General features: G+C 54.2%; 5 protein-coding genes across 5 annotated transcripts; 3 read left to right on the top strand and 2 right to left on the bottom strand.

The window, feature by feature from the left end:
* Positions 1–143: 143 nt before the first annotated feature.
* CkaCkLH20_01480 (rRNA processing protein) lies at positions 144–1,209 on the bottom strand (the record flags this gene model as incomplete). Its single annotated transcript, XM_038884199.1, has 2 exons — positions 144–881; positions 940–1,209. 2 exons carry the CDS (start codon positions 1,207–1,209, stop codon positions 144–146), a joined length of 1,008 nt encoding a protein of 335 aa, XP_038750791.1.
* A 456-nt stretch (positions 1,210–1,665) lies between these two features.
* CkaCkLH20_01481 (phosphoprotein phosphatase) lies at positions 1,666–2,684 on the top strand (the record flags this gene model as incomplete). Its single annotated transcript, XM_038884200.1, has 2 exons — positions 1,666–1,880; positions 1,934–2,684. 2 exons carry the CDS (start codon positions 1,666–1,668, stop codon positions 2,682–2,684), a joined length of 966 nt encoding a protein of 321 aa, XP_038750792.1.
* Positions 2,685–3,057: 373 nt separating this feature from the next.
* CkaCkLH20_01482 (elongation factor 1-gamma) lies at positions 3,058–4,654 on the bottom strand (the record flags this gene model as incomplete). The annotated part of the gene is made up of 4 exons (XM_038884201.1): positions 3,058–4,024; positions 4,086–4,134; positions 4,346–4,532; positions 4,625–4,654. The coding sequence occupies 4 exons, from the start codon at positions 4,652–4,654 to the stop codon at positions 3,058–3,060; spliced, it is 1,233 nt and encodes a 410-aa protein (XP_038750793.1).
* A 411-nt stretch (positions 4,655–5,065) lies between these two features.
* CkaCkLH20_01483 (ribosomal protein S9/S16) lies at positions 5,066–6,071 on the top strand (the record flags this gene model as incomplete). The annotated part of the gene is made up of 2 exons (XM_038884202.1): positions 5,066–5,906; positions 5,980–6,071. The coding sequence occupies 2 exons, from the start codon at positions 5,066–5,068 to the stop codon at positions 6,069–6,071; spliced, it is 933 nt and encodes a 310-aa protein (XP_038750794.1).
* A 9,987-nt stretch (positions 6,072–16,058) lies between these two features.
* Positions 16,059–17,309, top strand: CkaCkLH20_01484 (uncharacterized protein; the record flags this gene model as incomplete). The annotated part of the gene is made up of 3 exons (XM_038884203.1): positions 16,059–16,800; positions 16,879–17,136; positions 17,209–17,309. 3 exons carry the CDS (start codon positions 16,059–16,061, stop codon positions 17,307–17,309), a joined length of 1,101 nt encoding a protein of 366 aa, XP_038750795.1.
* Between the last annotated feature and the right edge of the window lie 2,163 nt (positions 17,310–19,472).

Raw genomic sequence — 19,472 nt, forward strand, 5'->3', positions numbered from 1 at the left:
TACCATTTGTATCATTACTGTAACAACAGGTAGAAGGGCTGCATACAGGAGAATCAGTTAAACACAAAAAGGCACCCAGGCAATAGGCTCGGTAGTGTCATGTACTCCTCGATAGAAGACGTAAATAGACCGTCCCTCTGACCTCAACCCCGCCTCTGCAGCTGATCCAACTCCTTCCTCTCCCTCGCAACAACCTTCTTGCGCTTCCTCTCGATCGTCCTGTCCACCTGCTTCTTCTTCATGTTTGCGAACTGGTCCACCAGCAGCCTCTTCTTCTGCTCCGCCCTCTTCAGATAGAAAGGCTGCTTGCCCTGCTTCACCAGATCCTTCTCGCGACGCTTGTGCTCCGTCATCAGCTCCTGTTCGCGCTCCTTGCGTTGTCGCGCCTTCATCTTGGACTCCATCGACAATAGCAGGCGCTTCATCTCATCCTTCTTGGTTGCGTCCTTGGTCTTCTTGATATCGGTGCGCAGCTGCTTCATCTCGTCCGCACGATACTCGTCCAGGAAGGAGTATGCTTTCCTGGCCTTGGCCTCATCATAGGGACCGCTGAGCGGATCGAATCGTGGGTCGCGCACCTCCCTCTTGGGCACGGCGATGACCTCGCGCTTGCGGGACACCTGTCTCTTACTGGACATTTCGGTGGGTGCGTGCTTGCTCGAGCGCTTGGCGATATCGGCGGCGGACTTTGATCTTCTGGAGTTGCTGGCCTCTTCGGGTCCAGAGTCTGAGTCGGAGTCCTGATCTGAGGACTCGCCTGCTGCGCCGCGCTTGCGCCGTCTGTTGGATGCTGGCATGGAGGCTTGGGCTTTGGCGAGGGCACCGAATGAGACTGACGAAATGTCGATACTCGGCTTCTTGGGTGGGGGCGCTGTGTCTGACTATGAGAATGTCAGTACAATTTTCTTTTTCGCAATTTGTGATATCGAGAGAGTTTACCTCTTCATCATCATCTTCCAGCTCTTCCTCATCCTCATCTTCGCTCAGCTCATCCCCCTCCACGTCCATCTCCTCGGGCCCGCTGCTGAGGTTCTCATCGATCTCGACCTCTTCTTCTTCTCTCCTAGGTCTTACTCGGCGCTGAAGACCGCCGAATCCTTGTTTTCTCTTCCCAGACAGCATTTTCTTTGGCGCGATGACGTTCTGTTGGTTGCAGAGGAAGAAGGCAGCTTTCAGAATCACATGGATGAAGTCTACCTGAGTGGCCATGAATAAATTTCAGTGGGTCTAAGCTGTCACTTGGCCTATGGGAAAACGGGCTCTTATCGATAAGGATCTGAAAGCCAATTTCTCTTGCGACACGACACAGATCTTTTCCATGCACCTCTATAGCATGCCAAAGACTGCATTTCTTTAGATTCCCTTATTGACAATCTCTTTGATATCAGCTATTTTGACTTTCCGTCAACTTCGAGACCCAATCGGAAGCTGAGACTGTCCCACGATCCTTTAGACCCGCTCATGCGCCCCTCGATCTCCAAGATCTGCCCTGGATCTCTCCCAGCTGTCTTTCGTCAACCCGTTGCATATCAACGCCGGGCTGTGAGTGCCTCTAATCGGGGCCCAACACCTTCGCGGAAAGGACCCCGCCGGTACAATAAAGGGTCCGGAGTACTTAAATTGCTCCCCAACCTATCGCCAGTCCCCGGCTCACATATCTACAACATGGATATGCCCAACATACAGTGGTGGGCCAAGCCCGCCGCAAACACCACGGCAGCTCCCAACCAGACGAACGGCGGCTTCGCGATACCGGGACTCGGAAACAGCACATCCAATAGCTCCTTCCCCTTCCCACAATCTGCGCCGAGCACAAACAATGCACCCGTTGCGCCGGAGCAGGTTCCTTCTCCCGTAGTACCGACAGGACCTCGCGCAAAGTAAGCCGACGACGACCCCCATTCTCCCCTTACCCAAGCTCACTCTTTCCAAGCAGACCACCGATGAGCGATCGCGACAAGATTGTGGCCCCCAGCCTCGCCTCAGGCGGCGTCCCCGACCCGACCGCAGAGTACCTCCAACGCGCCTCCATCCCCTCCACCCTCCTCCCCTCGCCGAAGCCGATGTTGGTGGTTATGGACCTCAACGGCACCCTTCTCTTCCGACCCAGCCGCCGCAACGCGACCTCCTTCATTGAGCGACCGCACGCAAAGCGCTTCCTGCAGTACTGCCTCGACACATTCCACGTCGTGATCTGGTCCTCCGCGCGCCCCGCCAACGTGCAGTCCATGTGCGACCAGCTGCTCCTTGGCGCGCCTGGCCCCGAAGGGCAAAAGGATAGGGCCATGTATCGCCGCCGCGTGCTGGCCATCTGGGGTCGCGACCGTTTTGGTCTGTCCAAGGCCGACTACAACACCCGTGTGCAGGTTTACAAGCGTCTAGATATGGTCTGGAACGACCCGCGCGTCAAGGGTTCTCACCCGGATATCGCGACGGGAGGGCGTTGGGATCAGAGCAACACGGTCTTGATCGACGACTCGCTCGAGAAGGCTCGGAGCGAGCCGTTCAACCTGGTGCGCATCCCGGAGTTCTTTGGAGAGGAGGCCGAGCAGGGCTTGGTGGTTCCGCAAGTGCACGACTACATCAACTCGCTGTGCTATCAGTCTGATGTTAGCAGTTACATGCGCACGAATCCGTTCCAGATGAGGGACGATTACAGATTGGAGCCTCCCGCAGAGCAGTGAGGTAGGGTTGGCGTTCTTTGTGGTGGGTAGGACATTCATTAATTCTCAGGAAAGACAGTTTCGGACGAGCATGGGCGAATTAAGACGGTCAACCTCATAGCATCGAGATACCCATTTTAAACGTATGCAAAACAGAACACCAAGCAGCTTCACGATCGTGATTGAAAAAAAGTACTTTTGGTTGAATCAGGAATATCCTGCATCTATTGCCTAGTCCTAGTAACTCGGCACACAGCCTCTGGCATTACGCGCAAGATATTTCTTCTCGGGTCCATAACATCGTCTACACACCCCCTTTTCTGGTCGTAAACTCGTTTCATCTCTGCCATAAGCCATGAATATTCCATCACCCCCTATTAACAAGGTGATTCGCTTATTTGAAGACCTTGCCGTCGGCAACCTGGTACTCCTTGCCGTTGTGGGTGATGGGCTTCTCCCAGCTCCACGAGTCGGAGACGTACTGCTTGTCCTCAGGCTTGGAGGGGTCGAGCTTCTCGAAGTCGTAGCTCTCGTAGTCGGGAGCGACGTCGAAAGCAGGCTTGTATTCCTGGCCGCGGATAACGAAGGCTCCCTCAATAACGGAGTCGTTGTTCTGGCCGAAGACGGCAACGCATCCGAAGATGAACTTGCGGGAAGCCTCAAGGCGGTTGTTGAAGCCACCAATAAGGTTGTTGGACATGAAAGTCATGGTGAGCTCGTCGTTATACTTGTACTTGACCTTCCAGAGGGAGAACTCCTCGAAGTTGGCGTTGGACCAGAACCAGTTCATGGCCTCATCGTGGTCCTTGATGTTAGAGTACTGGCGCTTCCACTCCTCGAGGTCGAAGGTGGCGCGGGGGAGCTCAGCAAGAGGGTGCTTGGGCTTGGGGGCGGCGGGGGCCTCCTCAGCGGCGGGAGCAGCGGGCTTGGCGGCCTTAGGGGCGGCCTCCTTCTTGGGCTGCTCGGGCTTCTTGGGAGCGACGTTGGTGAGCTTAGGAGTCTCGAGGTACTCCTGCTTGTCGGCAACCGCGGTCCAGATGTCCTGGTTGATGATGGTGTCGTACCAACGGGTGACGCTGGGGTTCTCCTGCCGCCACTGCTTGTCGAAGAAGAACTCGAAGCCACGGGCAATGATGCCAGCGGCGAAGAGGTCGGCAAGGGTGATGCGCTCGCCAACGAGGTAGGTGTTGTTGACGAGGTGCTCCTCGACAACCTTGACGGCCTTGAGGGCAACCTTGGAGGAGTCCTCAACGGCCTTCTTGTTGTACTGGTCCTTGCCCAGGAGAGGGCGGTACCAGGCACCCATGGGGGGAAGGACCTCAGAGTTGAAGAAGGACATCCACTTCAGGATAGAAGCGTAGCTGAAGAGACCTGAATTAGTCATGTGTTGTCATCGTCGGTGGCTGGTAGACTGTGACTCACTCCTGCTTGGTCTTGCCGAGAAGGGTAGTCTTCTCGTTCTGGGAGGTGACTGTCATCTGGTTAGCTGATTTGTCCGGGGGCGCGGTTTCGTTGCGACGATAGTTGGACAGATGAGAAATTAGAACTCTGTCCACACGGAATTTCAGACAGGGATGACAGTAATTGTTGTACTAAATCATCATATCGAGGGGCGGCTTGGTGTTGTGGGAGGATTGATGCCCAACGGAGGGCGAGGCTTTTGTGACTCAGGGCGGACGTACTGTAGATGGCAATGGCGATGCACTCAGAAAGAGGGTAGCCATCCTCGCCGAGGAAGGCGGGGACCTTGCCGAGCTTGTTGGCCTTGAGGTGCTCGATGGAAGGCTTGGTGGTGTCGGCCTCGATGTACTCGAGGTCAACGTTGTTGGCCTTCGCGACGGCGCGGATGGCCGTGGTGCGGGGGTTGGCCTGGAGGGGCGACACCAGTCAGTAACAGATTCCCGGGATTTGCGCCGTGAACCGGTAGACGCAGAAAAAGTCAATTGACGTTGTTTACTTACCGGGTAGGTGAAGAGCTTGCCGAACGCCATCTTGATTTCAGTTGAGCTGACTGAGAGATGGAAGGGTATCAAGAGAAGAGTGTGTGAGGTGATGGACTGAGGAGAGAGAGAAGAAAAAGTTCCCCGCCGTCGAAGGTGACTGCAATTTTTTGAATGAAACGGCAAAATTTCGAGCGCCAGTGGCGGGGTTGGGTGGCCCCTCATTCACAGAGCTTCCAGGGCAACCAGCTGGCTGTGGCTCGAATCGAGGGGTTGTAGGCCCGAGCGCCCTGTAATCGTGGCTGACGTATCACATAATCATCCGATATTCTGCCGACTACCGCGACCGACCGCTTAGAGGAAGGAAAGATTTCTGCTCTGTGAAGACTGAAGCCACATTGGATTGCACGACATCGCGACGACCGCCCCATCGACGAGGGCGTTCACCGAGGTCCCAGCGCAATGTCGACCATACGCCATGGCCTGCAGAAGACGCTCTGCCTGCGTCAAACGGCCAGAACGCAGCTACTGAAGCCGCAATGGCAGCGACCAAGCTTCCAAGTGGGCGTCAAGAGCATGGCGACAACGACCAACCCCGAACCCAAGTTCACCGCGCCCAGCAGCAACGTCGATGCACCCCCCGAAGAGCCGTTCGTAGGCATTGAGAGAGCCCGCCCCATCCCCGTCTCCCCGTCCTACTTCTCGAGAGAGCCTCACTTCAACGATGCGTACATCAAGCTATCGACCCTAGTGCAGCGATATCAGCACCTCCCGTTGGCGCCGCCCGAGATGGTCCCTCGACAACTATGGAAGACCCTCAAAGGGTATCGTACAACATACGGAGAGCCGGTCAAGGCGATGCCTTACAGTCAAGTCTTGTCAATGGTCAAGCGGTTACATCAAATCTACCCCAAGATGATGCCCGAGGAGGTCAAGCTGGCTCTCCAGGAGTTCAAGAGAGATATCGACCCGTTCAAGAACGTTGCCAAGGTCACTCCTCTGGACAAGCACGGCCGCGCTCTGGGCATCGGCCGGAGAAAGACATCGAGCGCGCGCGCCTGGGTTGTGGAGGGCACTGGCGAGGTGCTGGTCAACGGCAAGTCTCTGAACGAGGTATTTGGCAGGATTCACGATCGCGAGAGCGCCATCTGGGCGCTTCGAAGTACCGCGAGGACGGACAAGTACAACGTGTGGGCGCTCGTGGATGGCGGCGGTGTGACTGGTCAGGCCGAGGCCCTGACATTGGCAATTGCCAAGGCTATGTTGGTTCACGAGCCGGATTTGAAGAGGGCATTGAGAAAGGGTGAGTACAGATTATTCGTCTTCCCGAAGTGCTGCTGTTTGAAAGTATTGCTGACATGCTTGGGCGCTACCAGCCGGCTGCATCACCCGCGACCCGAGGAACGTGGAGAGAAAGAAGCACGGCCACGTCAAGGCCAGAAAGAAGCCTGCCTGGGTCAAGCGATAAAGCGCCTCTCACCAAATTTCGCGGCGATGATACCGGAACACGTACCATACCACTTTGTTGTACCACCACCCTCGTGTATTCATAGAAAAAGGGCAGCTCTTACAATGCCAGCCTATGATGTCCAATCGGCCTGCGATATATGAATGGCCACTAGCGCGAAGAGCAATGGCTCCGTGATGATGAACTGCGCATGGTCATCGGTAATGACTGGACAGGCCAGCTTGGCATCTTCTGCCGCTAGTGCAATCAGTCTGCTGGCGTGCAAGGCGACATTCGGTCGGCCACTCCGGGTTTCCTTGATGGAGTTGGCGTCGACAAATAGCCACTGGGCCATTCCAAGATTAGCAGGTCGTTGTACAGCGTGATTTAGATCAGAATGGTAAGAGGTCGTCAAGCTTAGCACAAAACCAGGCGAGCCCCCTGCCCGAAAACCTGAGCCAAACAGTTCGCGGAGAAGCAACGTGGTGTTTCCAACCTGCATCCCGCGCTTTGCTGCGAGCAGGCCGGATGACACCCACATAGGGTTGGGAGCTATTGATCTCGAAGGAGGCGGTCGATTCAAGAGACAATCAACATATCAGGGTATGAAACGCATTGAAGCGAATTCCATGATCAACACTTGGGCATACGGGAGTGTGGTTCCTTGGTGATACGAAAGATTCGTAACCAAATGTTCAGGGCCACGCCGACGGCAATGCTATTTTCTACCATGATGTCGTCTGGCTGATACGGGGTCATTTAACTAGCGCGTGCAATGACCACTTCTGACGGTTGACGGTTGACGGTTGACGGAGTGGCCGTCAATGGCCTCTGGCGCGCATTGAAACCGGGTCTTGGAGCGAATGAAAGGAAGCTTTCGTGTGTCATTATCAGGCCAGAATCCAAGGCCACAAGATGGCACCTGTGTAGACTGTAGAGCAGCTGCGGGCGGAATTGAGGTTGAGGATGCAAACAACATTAAAAGGGTCCGTGTGCATGCGCGTCGATTTGTCTGGTGTCGAGCCTAGTGGTGACGACCCCCATCGCCAGCGTTGCAGAAACGCGTCCGGCGAGGGCCTTGTTTCAATTTCACACACAAGGTCACCCCTAAACGGAGACGACAGCGAGGGCACAGATGCTTGGGCCGGTGCGCCCACGGAAGAAGGGCTCTAGAAGCATGGAATGACTGAATCGAAGGTGCGTGGAGCTGGTTTCACACCTTGTGTCTGTCTTTTTGTTGACGGGATTTTAGTCCCGTCGGTGATTTATTCGGACGGCCACACGATGGACGCAACACGAGTCGCCTGGTTTCACCAGATGATGGATGGCAGCCCCGAAGTTGAAGCAAACCTCTCCGAGGCTCTGGGTATTGCTCATGACAGAGGAACGAGAGAACAAAGACGCGGTTGAATTGGAAGCCATTCATCAGCCTGGGCGGACGAGGCAGCGAATGGGGCGTACGAGTGGTTGTCGATGGGTGCTTGAGACGACACAATGGCGAGTGAATGAATGTGTGGTTGAAAGGCTGTACTAGGATTTAAGCAGACGGTGACGTGATGCGAGAACGAGGCTAAGGGGTTGGTCGAATTGCGTTCGCGCAGTAAAGCAACACTTTGCGAGGCCGTGGCATGAGTGGACGACAGCATCAGACTCAGTCTCGGGAAGGATCTCTTGTGCTGATTTCAATGATGGCGAGTGACAATCTCATGGCAATCTGCGGGGATCAACCAAGCGTGTTGAGATGATCGACGGTGGTCGCCTTGTAAGCTGTGCGAGGCTGAATGGCCCAAAATATGTTGGACGACAGCGTAACGGCCCAGGCCTTGCCGAGGGATGGGCGCGATAATGTACGTAGTATAGGTACGGGACCACACCACTCAACGCTGATTGATACCACCACCACAACTCATGCTTCAGGGTGTAGGCATAGAGAGAGTTATTGATGGTGATGAAGCGTAAGATACCATACCTACAAAGTTGGATCATTGGGCGGTTCGATTCCGCATTCCCACACCCGACTTGACGTAGGCGCCGACGGCAAATGGTTCGGGCCTTGGTTATTTGGAGTTTTGATGTGAACGGCGGTATTCGGCAAGCCACGGACGTTGAGTCGGGGATTTGAAGAAGGGACACCGGCTACTAGTCGTGCCGGTGTGTCACGAAAGACGTCTCTAAGGCGTCTTGGGAAGGCGTCAAAATCAAGTGTCCTTTTATTCGCAAACCGCCAACCAAGCGCGATTCTGGACAGGTTTAGCGCGTGCTTCTGCAAGTTTTGCCTGCCGTGCCATGCTTCCGGAAGTTAATAAGTCCATGTGCAGAGTATCCGCAATCTTTGAAGTCAAGGACGAGGTTGGCACACAGGCTAGGTAGGTAGGTTGGGTTGGAATGCAATCAACCCGACTGGAAGAGGGCTAGTAAGTGGGTTGGAGATGATTTTTTTTTCTCTTTCTCTTTCTCTTAGGTTTCGATTCCAAGGCGCCTGGTTGGACAATTAGCTCGAGCTAGGTGAGTTTGAGTGGGCAAGTTCGTGATTGGCACTCGACGTTGTAACCACACCATTATCCAACATGCTAGGTCCAAGGTCGGAGGATTGGCTAGTGCCAAAGCAAGTTCCGGTCTGCAGTAGGTACGGAAACGCGTTGACAACGGCGTAACGGCGCGACGGCGCAACGTCTAATATCTTAGCCAGTGGAACCGTCTCGGTGTACTGCGTAAGGTGGTGCGTCGAGAAGGAGCTGCAAGGCCACGCGAGGAAAAATTGAGGATGTGAACGACCCAGCTCCGCCCATGGCCCACTCGGGATTCGGGGGCAGTCTTGACTTTTGAGAATGAAATAAAATAAAAAATAGCAAAAAAGAAGACAGAAAGAAAGAAAAAAGAAAGCTAAAGAAAAGAAAAGAATAGAAAAGAAAAGCATGAGACGCTAGTCCTATCTGTCATTGAGTCGGTACGTACCTATCCTTCATCTTGGGTCTTCCTTCCCTTGAGGTATGCTGCTATTTTCCAGAAAGCCTCGACACGGCTACGGCAGGGTCCGATTGCGATACAACTGAACAAGGCACGACGCGAGGAGATGCATAGGGCTCAAACGGATACTGCAAGTTTGCATCCTTCTCTCATTTCTCATGATGCATCAGAGCCGTCCTGATGAAATCTCGTGCTGGTGGGCCTGAAATAGCGGAGCTGAGCTCTACGCCGGAGATGCCCTGGATGGCGATGCACCAAGATCCCCACCATGCAGAGTCTGTGAGTAGCCACAAGATCGCGATGGCTGATGCTGGACTTACATTGGATAGGTAGGTACTATCGTTGGATATTGGCAGCCCATAATCCACGTCCATGCGGCCGTCGGGTACCATAATCAAGTCCGAGAAAGAAAGGACAGGCAGGGAGACGGAAAATTGCGTTGGCAATTACACGCATCTCAATCACATCACGCCTCGCCAAGGCAGGCACATAACCTTACCTGAGTTCAACTGAAGAGTGTGTCCGCACTCTGCAATTATCATTGTAGGTCTGTTTCGATCCAATGCTAACGAGCACTGGATGCTAAGGCAGTTGCTGCCCGGTGCCAGAGGTGTAACGTCGTACCTTCCGGGGAATGTTCCGGCTAATGCAATGCAAATGACAGGAGGACCTCGACGTGTTGCATCCGCTCGTCAATCGCCATCTTTCAGCTCAGGTCGTCCCAACTTCATCTACCTCGACCTCGGTCTCAGACGTCTGTCGACGATGTCCAAACCACCACCATCTTTATAACTCCAGTACCTACACTACACTACACTACACTACACGACAGTTCAGCTACGCATCGTGATTCAACTTGATGGAGAGCGACAGTCCAATCACCATTTGATCTCCACCTTCTCGGTCTCCTTCGCAAGCCTCCTTCTACGGTACCTTATTAGTGTACGCAGCATGCGCGAAATGTCGCATTCAAGCACGATCCCTGAATCGCTAGGGTTCGCGTGGCTCTCCCCCAATGCCAGAAATCAAAAGACCCTCCACCGTACTCCACGTCTCCGACCCTGCAGCAGCGGAATGGATTCCCAAGCCACCCAGCACCCGACGGCGTCCATGTACCGGTACAGCCGCGTTCCGTACCCTCCGAACCACTCAAGCAAGGCACCGGCACTCGTTCAGGAACCCACCAGGCCCATGTTTTCAACCCTTGTTCTCCGACAAGGGTTCGTCGGCGCCTTCTTCGACCTCACTTGCTCTTCGTCAACTGCTTCCCCTGGACACCACGACAGCTCGGCAAGGAACATGGTTTTAACTTTCATCAACTTCAACACGCGTTCACTTGCTCAATCCGCCCTCGCACAGGTAGAGGTACCTGCTTGCTTGTTCTGTTCCCGTTCTGCAGTCATCTTCTCATGCACCAGCACCGCACCTCCTCCTGCAGCAGCTGCTGCAACCATCAGGACTGAGAACTGCCTGCATAACACAGGCACAGCAGGCCTGCCGCTCAGCCAGCAAGCTAGCTACATTACCTTATGCACCAGCTCGACCTCTGCATAGCCAACCCTTCTCGAATGAATATGCCACCACCCGACCCAGCGCCTCTGTCGTTGCCGTTGGCGTTGCGTTGTCGCTACTTGGAAGAACGCGCGCTCAGATACTCGTGGGTTATTGGCATCCCATGGCCGCAGCAAAGTGAGGCTTCAACTACATGAACCATTGGGCATCGTCAAGTCTCACCAGTTGCCGAACCCGGTCTCGTCAGGCCTTCATTACAATTTTTTTTTCTTGCTCACTTGCAAAAAAGGGGGCGCCAGGTCCTTGGGTGTATCAACTCGGCTTGCCCCCTTCTCAATATTCCAAATGTCGGCCTGTCGTCTTCATTCCTTGCATTCCATTGGTTTTCACTGGTCAGAAACTCGCGGGATCGGAAGCCTCTTCCTGTCTTGTCTTGACTTGACTTTTACCCCACCAATTACCACTTTGCCCAATTTTTCTTGGGGGCCAACTCGGACCATTTCCCAGCGGGATATGGATTTGATTTTTCTGGTCCATGTCTTCGATTTCGAGACGGCTCGAATCACAGCATTCCGTGTTTGCCAGACAGTCGGACCAGGCTGGAATGAATCGCAGCAGAGACTCGAATGCTGTCGCTGTTCACTGGACCCTGAAACTTGAGGAAACGGGGAAGCCTTCGCAACAACGAACATCTGTCCTTGGCCAACGAGCCCGACGTGAAAGAACAGGGCCAAACAGGCGTCTCGAAGTCCAGTAGCTGACGGGCTTGGCTATTGGTTGAGCCGGAGGGCATGATGAGCCGACGAGTAGGGATACAATCATTGCACGATTCAAGAATCGAGTAAAGTTGGGCCCTGATTAACGGCTACCGGCCACCGTAACGCATGACGGTCAAGCCACCGAGTTCTGAACCTTCTGTCAAAAGACATCACTGGCTGTTGCGTATGATGAAAGGCTCTCGAGAGCATGGTTCATCGTTGTCCAGAACATCTGAAGTGTGAGAGAGTCCAACGGCTTTGTCATGCTCTCCCCATATTCCTCTCCTCTTTTTCCTCCGCTCCGAAGCTGACGATCAATCTGTCGCTCCGCCATGTACAAAGAGTGGGTGTCGACAATCATCCATGTACGTCATTCGGCATCGGCAGTGCATCGCGTCTCGCCTCGCCAATGGAGCTTTCAAGACTAATCATCAACTTATCTAGCTCTAGGCCAACAGTGCGACCACGACGAAATTCAGGACCGGCCACGGTGCCGCGGCAGCAGCAGCATCGAACGGGGACTCTCGGCGGAAGTCATCGTGCCGGAGAAGGAGAGCAGGAAGGAAAGAATTCACAAAAGAGATGCAAGCAATCAAAACAGTTAATTACTGGCCTAGTGCGTGTATCCCCCGGCCGGGACGCCAGGGGAGGTGGATGGCGCAGACAAGGGTTACCGGGCTTGTCTCAGCGCGGTAATAAACAACGCCCCCAAATCCAGCAATCTGGGTGCTCACAGACTTTTTTAACTTTTACGATCCCTCCAGCTCATCGTCCGGGGGGCTCGTCATTGGCATCGCACCGAGGGAAGAGAGAGGCAGGGCAAGACAGGGTCCTTTTGCCATGCCCTCCGTCCATCCATCCATCCATTCATCCACCCAGCCGGCACCCATAGCTTCGTGCCCTTCCAGCTGGGCTTCCACTGCAGTTCCAACGGCCGCGGCCCCGATCGGAGGAACTCAATCCTCGGATGAGAGAGGGGTTGCAGCGCAGAAGACTGAAAAGGTTGACTAGACTGCTCACCCTAGGAGATTGGGCTCAACTTTACGCAGAAATCGAAACGAAACGGGTAGCAGTGTGGGCGGCAGTTGGACTATCCAGCTGCCAAGGGGCAAGTATCAAATGTATAGCCGAACCACGGGAGTGAGTGAGGGAGGGCACATATCAAGCAAAGGCAAGAATCAAAGCCCGCTCAAGACGAGCAGAGCCAAGGTCGAGAAAGTCAAGGCGCATGCGCGTGTGAGAATCCGGCAGTACAGATACTCATCTCACCTCGGTGATTGTCCACAAACGGATACAAACACTCGTTAGAAGGTACGGTACTCGACTCGACCGGACGTGCTCCGAACCACCATCATTGCCGCGAAACAGTCGAGAGGAAACGAAATGGTGGGAAGAAGTAGAAAAGAACCAACAAGACGACACGGCATACCTCCATTGCAATCTTTCTCTGGCTAGTCCGCTGCTTTGCTTTCATCTCATCCGTCCCATCTCATGTTCTCCATCCCCTTCTTCTGCCTTGCTGTATGCTGCGGCTAGCATGGTCATGGTCGTGCCAGACCAGCTCTCGTCCCGTTTTCCATCTACAGTAGCAATAATAAGGCGCCGTAACTCACATTCAAGTCCATCTGTACCAGGTTCTGTCTGTTTGGATACACCACCTTTTCACATATCTCACACCCTCTTCATCTAGTCGCCTACCTAACCTAACATGGCTTACCAAACCAGTTCAAACCACACCACAACTTCTCAAGCTTTCTGCGCTTCTACATTCCTGACTCCTCAGGGCGAACCCAGCGCAGAGCACCTGACAAGACCTGACTCTCTATTCGCAAACTAGCCCCGGTTATGGGGAGTGTGCCACTCGGCTTTGGCTCTGGTGCATAAGCCTCTTTATTTTATTTTTTATTTTCTCCTCCCACCCTCTCTTCCGAGTTTCTCACACACTCTCTCACACACACAATCTGATCCCTACACCTTACTCTGTCTCTCACTCACTCTCTCTTCCTCTCTCTTCTGGTCGCTGCTCATCATTCGTTACGTGTCACTATACGGTGCGGCCGACTGACTTGCTGCTCAACTTGAGTCGTACCTGCTCATCCTCATACTCGTGTACATGGCATCTCCCAGATGAAGTATCTATCATACCAATATTAGGAACGAGGGTACTTCAGATACGAGTACCTCCCCCGAAGTGTATCTCAATTACACCCCCTTGTCAGCCGCTCTCTTCTTCCAATCCATCACCAACTCCAACACAAGCGCAAACCCACCCTCCACTGCGAGAGACATTCGCTCGCCCACTCACACACTTGCTCTCTCACACCCACGTCGAGGCTCAACGTCCACACCCATCATCTGTCGCCTGCATCTCGTCCAGACTGTCTACGCCTCTTTTCCCAGAGAATCGGATGCCAGTCAGGGAACCCCCAACCACAAATACTGCCTTGCAGATCGCTGCATAAGGTCCCTCGTTCGGCCGACTACTACCAGCTCCAAGTCCATCCAGAAACTCCAAATCCATCTCCAACTCCATCTCCAGGTTCGGTCCTGGTATCCAGCTCCAGATTCGCAGCTCCCTCCAACAGGTCCAATCCTCCCGTCCACCGCCGCCGCCGCCGCCGCCGCTACGGCCGGTACGCTATTTGGCGCCGCATTTACTTTTTACAGGAGCTTGTTCGGGCTGCCACGCGCTTTCACCTAGGGGAATCCCTTTGCGAAGACGAACTCGTGGGCGGCAAGCATTGGGCCGGTTTGGCCTCTCGCGGTACAACCGCTTTTAGATTACATCTGGGTCTCTCCAGTGCGTTACGAGGTTCAGCTTGCTTCCTTTTGCGACCATCTAGCCGCACTCGGATTGAATCTGCCCTACCTCACCCCACGGAACGGATACTTCCTCGACGACGGCTCTGTCTGCCCAGGTTCATTACTCTTTTTGCTCTACAGACACGACCATAACGGTGTAATACTATTGTTCCCCCGTGTCTGTATCGGCTCGGTCTGATCTGGTTTAGTCTCATCCGTCCTGGCACTGACTGACTGGCCTGACCTTGGACTTCACTAGTGTTCCTGGACTTCCATTGTTGGTCTGTTCTCTCCTCTGGATTGGATGCTGGAAGACAGGCGCTTGCCTGCTGGTCTCCCTCGCGGTCACTTTTCGCTCTTACATACATTCCACGTTGACTGAGGTGGTTCTTTTCCTTCTCTCTCTCCGCCTCACCTTAAGTTCCCGACCTACCATATCTAGTTCACCCCCGCAGGTCTCTTTCGGGGTTGGGACGTTGCTTTTTCCGTTTTTCCCTCTTATTACTTTTTTTACCTCTCTATCAATCCTTTCATTCTTGTGCTTCCTTCCCAGCATCGATCGGCTCATATCTGCATCCCTCCCATGTATAAGATAGACCCCGAGACTACCGTTCACATCCTCCACACCCAACGACCCGAACCCGCCCCATAACATCTCTCCTTCTCACATCACAAGCCTACCCTGTCATTCGCTGCCAGCCAAACCCCCTCCCCTTCTCAAGGCTACATAGACTGGCTTCTAGCCTCGCAGCACTAAGCTACGAGCAACAAAAGTGGCACCCGGTCTTGCTCCATCCACATCACGAGCCTCACCCCCAAGCCCCAGGCGGCAGAGCACAGCCTCGGGACACGGCCGACCACTACTTACCCTCTTCATCTCAAGACAAGATCTGTCCGCCCGGTCCTTTTACCACGTCTGGCGAATCGCATCTTCTGTCAAGGCGACTCGGTGGTCGCTGAGACCCTGGTGCGGCTTCGTTGCCAAAGCAGATCGCGCAAGGGCCGGCTTGTAATGTTGGACATCGTGGTGCATGCGCCGTCTGGGATCTTCCTGGTATCAAACCTGACACCAGTTTGACAACTCAGCGCGAATATCCACCCCATTCGCTGGCTTTTTGTTTACCAAAATCTAAACTTCTCTAACGACTCACAAGACAACAACGACTCGTCGCCAGTCGTCGTCTTGTCTTCCCGAACCTTCAGGCGTCAGGGCATGAAGGAGGCCGGCGCTAGCTTCGCCGAGCTTTGTCGCGACAAGCAAGACTGAACAGTTAACTTCCTTGTCTCCCCCATCCAACGAATCTATCCGGACCTTCCCTCCCAATTCAATTCATAAAAGCACCTTCTATTACCTGCGCCCGAGGATCTGCCAGCCCATCCCGTGCTGCCCTCTGCTCGGCTCGACATCAGACAGACCCTACATCGGCATCACACATCAGGCCCCCTCGCCCAAGGCAACGCTTCCTTACCTTCGTCTCTTTTGACACTTTCAAAATCTAACCAGTCGACACCTGCGTTACCTTACCTTCAGACGCGCGACTTAACCATCCGCCGCTGCCGCCCAGTCTTACTCGAGTCCAGACACCCCTCACCAACGAACAAACGCACGTCGGTACGTTGCTTTTGATTTAGGTAAAGCAAACACGTCGAGGAACCTCCCGGAACAGGCAAACGACACCAATTTTTCATCGTCATCGTCCCGTCGCGCTCGACCCAAACAGCAGAAGGATCAGAGGAGCAAAGGAGAAGAAGAAAAAAAAATCCTCCCTCACCAACTCCGAAGGGATTCGAGACCCACGCTGGACGGTCTTGTGACCGATCCAAAGGCCCCAAACTGGCCCTACTGTACACATCGCCAGCTCCGTTGCCACCGGCGCATACGGCAGGCTTGCCTCCGGAGTCGACCGGCGACCAAGCCCCTCGTGGGATGGACGATCCCAATCGCCGTAGGAGGCAGAATGAAGCGCCCATGCATCCCACCTCCAACCCAAGATACAACATTCAGGATCCCCTGCAGCAGCGCCGCTCCATGGCCACAGGTTCGACAGAAAGATACAATCGGCCGGCGCCGCTCAACACTTCGCCCTCACAGGGCCGGGGCATGGGAAGCACGGGTAGCTACAGCACGTACAACTATCAGGAACCGGTAGCAGGGTCTTTTAACACGCCAATGGCGACGAACACGATGCATTACCCCTCAGGATACGGCCAGGACGGCCGTCCGGCAGCGCAAAACTTTGGTGGATATAATGCGGCCATGACGATGGGCTACGACAACTTGGCTGGCGCGACAGGCTCCGTTTACGACAGCCAAGCGCAGTTCCAGCGGCAGCCCGCAGCTGCACCGATCTTACCAACAGACGTGTCGACGTCGTACTTCTCGAACGACCCGAGCAGTAGCACAGGAACCTCCAACCTTCCACATGCGCCTTCTGCAAGCGCCACCGCGACGGCTTATCAACAGCCGCAGATGGCGAACTACCAGACCAACATCTCCAACGTGGGCGGGATGCCGCAGCCGACAGCGAGCGCCGACGTTTCAATGGAAGAGCAGGATTATTCCGCAACAGGCGGCTTGGAAGAGAAATGGATGGAGTATCAGTCCGCTTTGCGGGGGGTTTTCCAGAACGTCCGCAATGGCGTGCTCGAGAGCGCCAGTCAGTCGCTCCTAGACGTTTCCAACTGGCTCTTGTCGCAAGTCGTCGATCTCGGTAAGTCTTGCGAGCCACTAGCATGCGATTCCGATATTTGCGCCGTGTTCAGTCTACTAAACTAGCCATTTATTGCAGGTCTCAACCTCGACGACCAGAACTTGCATGGGGACCGGATCAAGCTTTGGAACGATTTCAACCACGCATGGCTGTCTCTTTTCCAGATGCAGAAAGACTTGATGGAGCCCGGGCGACAACTGCAGCGATCGCAGACGCTAATCAGCAAAGAAGGACTGGAAAAGATGGGCAAGGAGCTGGTCCGACTTTGCGACGGTATTGAACGACACGGGCTGGTGGATTACCAGTACGGAGTGTGGGAGCAGCAGATCATCGAGAGTAAGCAGTAGCGCAATCTTGGCACGATTACACCTTGAGGAACGAAAAACTGACAGGCTTGCTCAATCTCAGTTCTCGAAGCTTGCCTGGATCTTTACGAGGCGAACGAGGAATCCGGCGGAAATGGCGGCGGGACCCAGGCAGCCTCGGGCTCCCATCACGGGAGCAGATAAGAAGCGTTTGGCAGAAGCCAGCTGCGCCTGCCCCTGCAACCATTTCGAGACACAATTGGGTCTATTCGGGAGCATGTTGAAGTGCCTGTAAACATACTCGAGGACGGCGGCGCTTTAGTGGAAAAAACTTCGCTGGCTTGTTCTCTACACCTTCTCGGCGGCCTTTCTCTTTTCCTTCTTCCCCAAATGTACATTCTTGGCATTCGGTCGTCTTGTGACAGGGTACGAGCTATCAACACGATGTCACGTGGAACTGGAGTTCATCGGGGAGGATAACTGCTCATCAATTTTGCATTCCAAAAGGTGGTCGGGCAGGTATCAGGTATCCATGTCAGCATCATGAATGGGGCATCCATTTTCTTACTTTGTTCATTTTTCTTTTTCTTTTTCTCCTGTTTTCTTTCTCGTTTCTTTCTTCTTCTTGGCCTTCTTTCCCCCCCTCCTCGGTGTCCTTTAGGCACAAAGCCCTTGTCAACGCCATCCAGAGGGCTGGTCAGGCTCAAGACGGGGCTGAACCGGATGTTACGTCCGGGAGACGGGGGGCAGGCCCTGAAGTACGACGAGGAAACGAAGCGAGTGACAGGTCTTGGACATTTTTTCATCACGGAAAGGGGTGGTAGCGGGGTGTGTGGTGTGTGGAATTTTGGAAACCGGTCATAGAAGGGCGTACCGGGACGGGAGGAATGAACGAGGAACGAACGAAACCAAACGGGCGGGTGGCAAAAGGTCAAAAAAGTGAGGCCGGATACTCGCAAACGAAGGGATGAGAACGAAAGCAGACCCCCAAAAGAACAAAAAAAGATGTGTATGTCTCCTGTAGAAATCATGTATACCTACGGACGTTTGGTAGTAGATCAGGCCGGGAATGCTCTCACGAGCTTTGCGTCGTCGTTTTGCGCGCGCGATTGGTTTATTTCAAAGTTGTTTGTTTGGATCTGGTGTTTGTCCGTTTACAATCGTCCGTACTTGTCGGTGTGAGCGGAGTGACTGGTTGTGCTACCCCTCCTCTCCCCTCCCATCCCCTCCTCAGCACACTTTTCACACACAATTCATCCAAGTGTACCTCGGGCTTGGTCACAATCGAGTCTGAGAACAGATAGAGGTGCTTTCTTGCATGAATGATGAGGAAAAGCAAATATCTGGAGCCTTACAGCTCGATTAGGGAGGCAAGATAGATATCCGACGAGCAGGGCCAGTCGTCGTTGTCGACTTGTCGTCCGCCGTTTGTGGCGCTAATGAAAGCCACCACACCACACCCACGCGCCTCACCGTCGATCTTTCTGCCCTACGCTTATTCGATTCAACAGCAGAGCCTTGCAAGCTTTCATGCGGGTGATCAGTGACTACAGATGGCCCGCCGTCGGCCGCGCGCGGGGGGGTGGGTTGCTGCCTCGAAAAAGGCAAAGATTGGAGGAAACTGCCCGAGAGGTATGGGGAGAAACACGAAAGAAAGAAAGAAAGAAAAAGATGAGGGGGATCAGCGCGGAATCGATTCGTGCCCAATGTTTCTTCGGCCGCCGGGTTGTCGTTGATCGTCCACTCTTTTGAGGCGGTGTACTTACGGACGGGGGGTGGACCGGGGGGGACAGCGAGTGGTCCTCGAGGCTTGGAATGACGACGTTTTTCTGCGCCGATCTCCCGCCTTGGAAAAGAGGCTAGTGACGCCAGATGTTGGGTTGTGGTTGTGGTTGCTGTGTGTGGTGGTGGCGGTCGTGGTGGTGGTGGTCGTGGTGGTGGTGGTGGTGGTCTAGAACCGGACCTATCAATTATACGGCTTCGGTACGGGTACGGTCTCGGTGGTTGGTACTTTTCCGGCCTGTTGGAGGGCGACGGAGGGGAGGGGGCGTGGGAAAATAATCAAAAAGATTTCTTCTCCGCAGCTTTCTTCGAGACTTGGGATGGACAACTCTCTTGTTTGGACCCTTGAAAAGGAAGAGAGAGAAAAAAGGTTTGGGCTGGCCACTAAGCCGTTTTGACAATGATGTCGAGAAATTTTACCCCTCTTTCCTGTTTGCCCCCCAGGTCGGGTCGGGCATCAATCGTGACCCGACTCCTCGATGATCTTAGTATACCGCGGCAATCGAGGTGTCTGGGATGTTCGAGAAAGGTGCTTGTGATTGCATAGCTCGGCAAATGAGGTGTCGACTGTTTTTGGTGACGGCG

Source organism: Colletotrichum karsti (assembly GCF_011947395.1).
Source record: "Colletotrichum karsti strain CkLH20 chromosome Unknown Scaffold3, whole genome shotgun sequence".
NCBI lineage: Eukaryota > Fungi > Ascomycota > Sordariomycetes > Glomerellales > Glomerellaceae > Colletotrichum > Colletotrichum karsti.